Raw genomic sequence first — 6,037 nt, 5'->3', positions numbered from 1 at the left:
ACAGTCCTTATTTTCCAAAGAGGAATTGGATTTCTCTAAAAACAGAAAGCAGAATAGTGTTCTGTTTCTCAAATGATTCCTTTTCATTATTGAGGACTTACATCATACATGTAAAGATCTTAAATCTTGAATTAATTGAATGATGGAATCAGACTTGTTTGGTTAATTATCCACAAACTACACAATGTCAGTAAATGGCACTACTCAATAAAAATATAACTGCTTATATTTCAACATCAGCAAAATATTGTATTCAAATGGCAGACAGAAAGAGGATTCCGGAGATGGATAAGTAAATCATTCTCAATTTGAACATGTAATCATGGGGCTGGATCTGTGATCTTCAAAATGAGTCCAGACAGTTTCACACAGAGAGTGGCAAAAATCAAACCCAGTCCTTATAACCGCACTGAATGTCAGCTTTTCATCAGTGCTCAATGGACTGATATCCCAGGAAAAGGAAGACTACAGTACATTATATTATGTATTTTAATCTTGTTATCATGGCACACGTCAGTGGGTGGGATATATTAGGCAGCAAGTGAACATTTTGTCCTCAAAGTTAATGTGTTAGAAGCAGGAAAAATGGGCAAGCGTAAGGATCTGAGTGACTTTGACAAGGGCCAAATTGTGACGGCTAGACGACTGGGTCAGAACGTCTCCAAAATTGCAGCTCTTGTGGGGTGTTCCCAGTCTGCAGTGGTCAGTACCTATCAAAAGTGGTCCAAGGAAGGAAAAGCGCTGAACCGGCAGCAGGGTCATGGGTGGCCAAGGCTCATTGATGCATTGAACGAAGGCTGGCCCGTGTGGTCTGATCCAACAGACGAGCTACTGTAGCTCAAATTGCTGAAAAAGTTAATGCTGGTTCTGATAGAAAGGTGGCAGAACACACAGTGCAGCGCAGTTTGTTGCATATGGGGCTGCGTAGCCGCAGACCAGTCAGGGTGCCCATGCTGACCCCTGTCCACTGTCGAAAGCGCCTACAATGGGCACATGAGCATCAGAACTGGACCACGGAGCAATGGAAGAAGGTGGCCTGGTCTGATGAATCACAGGTTCAAGGTGTTGACTTGGCCTCCAAATTCCCCAGATCTCAATCCAATCGAGCATCTGTGGGATGTGCTGGACAAACAAGTCCCATCCATGGAGGCCCCACCTCGCAACTTACAGGACTTAAAGGATCTGCTAAAGTATTCGTGCCAGATATCATAGCACACCTTCAGAGGTCTAGTGGAGTCCATGACTCGATGGGTCAGGGCTGTTATTATATTAGGCAGGTGGTCATAATGTTATGGTTTATCGGTGTATATATAAAATATCCTACTGCAGGGTATTAAGTTGTATTTGCATTAAAGTATTTACACCCTTCTTTTGAAAGTTATTAAGTGAATAATGAAGTTAAATACACATACATTTAATTATACTTAATCAGTTATATATTTTCAGAAATAAGTTTTCATGGTTTTCGTTTTCCATTGAGGTTACATTTAGAATTGAATTATAAAAAACTCGTATATAACTGTAGCCTACATTATGTTACGTGTATATATATATATATATATATATATATATATATATATATATATATATATATATATATGTGAAATGTGTGTCTAATTGTTTTCCATGTGCAATGCTGATGCTTTGGTTTTAAAACAAACAGAAATATGTTATAATCGTTATTAGTTAATGATAAGCATATATATATATATATATATATATATATATATATATATATATATATATATATATATATATATATATATAATAATGAATTTGTTTAAACTTAAATGAACAAAGATTTCAGTACTGTATGTGTGTATCCTTATGGTTGCTTCCCGACTCTGAACTGGTACTTGTTGCGAAGAAGTTCTTGTGCAAAGTCGGAAGACATTGTATGTGGTACCGGAAGTGTGATATAATAAATGTAACGTGCTTTAGCCTGTGGATTTAGATTTAATATAAGGTAGGTGTTGGCGTTTAGTCCCAATTCTGAACACACAAAAGGGGTAGGTGTATCTGCAAGTATATGCTTATTGCATTGTCGTATTGATATTTATTTCACGAAGATGTGTATTTATGTTCCCTTTCCCTGCACATTTGTAGTTATTTTGCTTTAGGAAGAGAGAATATGAAAATGACATAAAAAGTTAACGGAAAAATAGCGTCTTCTGTCTTGTACAAATACAAAATGATTTCATTGGTCAAAGCCTTGAATTGCCTTTGATTTAAGGATGATGAAAATGTTATTTATATCTGTTTGTAAATCATAATATTACAGAAGACACGAACAACAAAGTCTTTGTTATTAATATCAAAACGACTTTCCATTATTTATTCATGAATAAGTTGTAAATATTAACCCGCCACTAAACCTGGCTTTTGAATAACGCTATACGTTCACATTGTAATGCATAGCCTATACCAAGTAATATCCAATTTGTTTATGTCTGGGTTTAATTGTGGTCTACTTTCTTTGACTTACAGAAAATAGTATGAAACCGTCTGAAAAAAAGCAAGAGGAACCTGCTGATTATGAACGACTTGTGTTCAAAAATGCGTCCGTTTTCCACTACATGAAGATCTGCTTGTAAGTATATAACCAGTTTAGCCTATGTCTTATTACACATTTTCTCCTGTGGTCTGTTATCTCTTGAGAATATTGTCCTACTATTTCATACAAGAAAAAGTGTGACTTTACCTAAGTGCTGTTTCCAGGCTTTTTCCTTTGTATTTGTGTGCTGAAGCTGCTCATCATGGACAACTTAAAAGAACCTACATTATCACAATAATCATTTGCAGACTTGTACTGGATTTATAGTATTTTAAAACTAACAGCTGTTGTGTTAACTATAAAACCCTGGAGATTTCATGTAACATACATTACCTGGAAAAAGGTGCTTGAGTATTGTTTCAGGTCTTCTGAATCTATGACTTGTGTCTGTGTTGGGTTGCAACTCTGTTTGTTTTTACAGAATAGTGGATGATGAGCGCCAGACATTCAACCCTGCCCAATTCAAACACCTGATCATTTCTGCTCTCAGGGGTCTATATGGAGAGGTATGTCCGGTGAAAACTTGAGTTAAAGGTCCTGAAAGATTGATCTAGGTTCAATACAGAATTCTAAATTCAAACAGATGAAGCAAATGTAACAACCTTTTTTTTTTTGTTAGCATCTCTTATGGCATTCATAACTATACAATAATTGATACTTTAAATGCATATGGGTGGGATTTCAGATTTTTTGCTTCACATATATTCTCTTTTATGTAAGTCAAGGAAAGCAAAACTGGACATTTTAGATTATGGTTTTAGATTGGCTTGAGGTATGAAGTTTGATGTCATATTTTGTTTTGTTAGAAAGTAATGTAATGTAAAAAACATGTATCTGTCTGTTAGGTTGGAGCAGCCTTTCCTTTTGATGTTTTAAAGTTTGAGGAGGACACGCGGACGGCAGTACTACGAGTCTACAGCAGGTACATTTATAGGGCGAAGGCACTTACCTAGCTTTAGAATGGGAAAATCTGAAGTAATTTTAGAGTGAGTAGAATACCTCAAGAATGGGGGAAATAAAGCAAGTGATATTAAATTGAAGAGTTTGAGTCAGGCAAGGAAAAAGTCACTGCGTTGATCACACTCGGGAGTCTTTATTCATACCGGCTTGGGATAGTACCTGTCCAGGCAGTCTCTGAACAAAGGATTACAAGCAGTTTTATAGAAGCAAAAGAGAGGTGTGTACACAGTTTTGAAACTGTAATTGTATTATGCCTGATTTGTATTTTTGTACTGTATTATTGCACAGGAGGTCAGGAGGTTACACAATTTCATTAGAATCCTAAAAAAGTGATACATCAGCATCTGCAAACTACACTTCAGTTAGTTACATACATTCTATATTTCTATGTGCAAAGCATTACTTAATCACTTCTTATCTTAAGTAAGTCAACTTGAGTAATTAAGACATTCTCCAAAGCACACTGCTGCACCTGGTACGGTGATGAACAAACTTCTCATTATTCCTAAGACCTATAACTTTCTAGATTGTTTTGCAACTTACAGACATCTTCAAAATGTATAAAAATGTTTATTTAAATGGCAAATATTTATTTTTCTAAGAATAATTATTTAAACTGCAAATAACCCCTCTCTCCCAAACCCAGAGAGTTTTCTGAAATTCTCTTTCACTCTTGAATGTCTTCCAGTGGTCTTGTGAAATTGTGGAGTGCCCTAACATTGCTGGGATACCATCAAAACGAACTGTGCGCCTTTAGGGTCATTCAGGTGAGATAACTAATGTACATTCCAGATGGTTGTGTATGGCTGAAGTTAAAGGGAGTTATGATTTACTTGTAACTTGAATCAAAGATGTGTGCATTTTAATTTGCCACTGTCAGAACCTGGTTTGTTCTTCTGGAACAGATTGCAAGTGCAAAAAATCAACAGAAGGTGGCAGCAGAAAGTTTGCACTGTGTCATGATTCATGCATGACTCGACACAATCGCACACAAACCAACAAGGGGCTGTTGTGTGTAAATAAACCATTCGACCACAGTGCAGGGTTTTTCTTTTTGCTTGTTTGTCTATATATAAGCCAAATGCATTTCACCATCATAGTTTGACGTTTTATAGCAGAACTTTTTGTGCTAACATGGGAGGATGGAAACTGAGCACAGGAGTAGCAGCTGTGGAGGTGCTTTTTCCTTTTTCTGAGGGGGCTGTCAAAAAATGTATTTTCTCAGTTCCTCTTAAAAGCTAATAGAACATTTGTTCATGATACAGCTCACACTTTCACTGTCTTTATTACTGGCACTCACTAATCTGATTTAGTGGCTTCCTAGTCAACACCTTCATTTTTATTTTATTTTTTTCTGTAATGTTAATTTTCTCATAGGAAAACAATGCTTATAAATATAAACAAATGAGACTATTATGTTAGTGATGCCTAGCTGGGATGTCATGAAACAAGACACTAACATTGACCTGTCTCTATGACAGGTGTCACCAATTCTGTTGGCTTTGTCTGGGAACAGCAGAGACCTGGAGCTGGACTGAACTGCTTTTGTATTTTGAGGACCGTGACCCTGGACATTCTGAAAAATGACCTTCATTTGGAGAGGAAGTACCTTATGCAGACCCCTTAACCACATCCTCTGTATTGTCAACCCATCATGTGCCATGGGAACAGTGGAGCTGCGGTCGGTTGTCTTTCATCAGAGATGTATTCACGTGGGAGAGAAAGCTGTGCTTACAAAGGCTTTCAGTTCAAGGGATGTGGTGATGTTTGCAGAGCTAACAGGAGACACAAACCCCATCCACCTTGATGATGATTATGCTAAAACAACTATTTTCAAAAGGCCGGTGGTTCACGGTGTTCTAATTAATGGGCTTATCTCAGCAGTTTTGGGGACTAAGCTGCCAGGCACTGGGTGCATATTCCTCTCTCAGGAAATTCGTTTCCCTGCTCCTTTGTATATTGGAGAAGAGGTCTTGGCTGAGGCCAAAGTGAAAAAGATCAAGAAGTCTTTTGCCTGGATTTCCGTTTCCTGCGCAGTGAAAGACAAAGTTGTCATGGAGGGGGAAGTTCTGGTCAGGTTGCCACAGGTCAAGTGTAGCAATGAGGAGACTGTAAACGCATAATGTGTAACTGAAAAATAGACTGGTTTATTGGCCTTTAGTGAAAGGGTAACTCGGTACAGAAGTGCTATTTGTCATTTAATTCTACAAAAAAATAAAGCTTTTGCTGACTCTCTGATTGCCTTCCTATTTTTTTTCCTGATGTAAAAAAATGTTTGTGATAATTGTATTTTGTTCTTGTTATTCAGCCTTTAAAAAATTAAATGTATCTGTACAGGTAAAAATCACAAATATATTTACCTGTTGCTGCACCTTATTTGGCCTCAGAATGAGATGAGCTAGTGCAGAATCTCATTCACTTACACTCAAGGGGCTTGGACAGCTGGAGCAAGTATCAGCATTTGTAATCTAGCTGTATTCTGGCTGTAGTAAATACTGGCAGCTGCAGTTTGAGGTACCTTAT

General features: G+C 37.2%; 1 protein-coding gene across 2 annotated transcripts; it reads left to right on the top strand.

Moving 5' to 3' along the window:
- The first annotated feature begins 1,876 nt into the window (after positions 1 to 1,876).
- Positions 1,877 to 5,165, top strand: rpp14 (ribonuclease P/MRP 14 subunit). Of its 2 annotated transcripts, none has more exons than XM_066698227.1 (6): positions 1,877 to 1,966; positions 2,488 to 2,590; positions 2,976 to 3,060; positions 3,400 to 3,476; positions 4,203 to 4,281; positions 4,996 to 5,165. In XM_066698227.1, exons 2-6 carry the CDS (start codon positions 2,496 to 2,498, stop codon positions 5,050 to 5,052), a joined length of 393 nt encoding a protein of 130 aa, XP_066554324.1. In that variant the 5' UTR covers positions 1,877 to 1,966; positions 2,488 to 2,495; the 3' UTR covers positions 5,053 to 5,165. The 2 variants fall into 2 exon arrangements, with proteins under 2 accessions (XP_066554324.1, XP_066554323.1); XM_066698226.1 differs by having other exon boundaries at positions 1,882 to 2,009.
- The last annotated feature ends 872 nt before the right edge of the window (positions 5,166 to 6,037 follow it).

The sequence above is a fragment of the Amia ocellicauda genome, chromosome 3, assembly GCF_036373705.1.
Source record: "Amia ocellicauda isolate fAmiCal2 chromosome 3, fAmiCal2.hap1, whole genome shotgun sequence".
NCBI classification, from domain to species: Eukaryota; Metazoa; Chordata; class Actinopteri; order Amiiformes; family Amiidae; genus Amia; species Amia ocellicauda.
The sequence above is the reverse complement of the archived record's forward strand: the minus strand, read 5'-3'. Positions and strand labels throughout refer to the sequence as shown.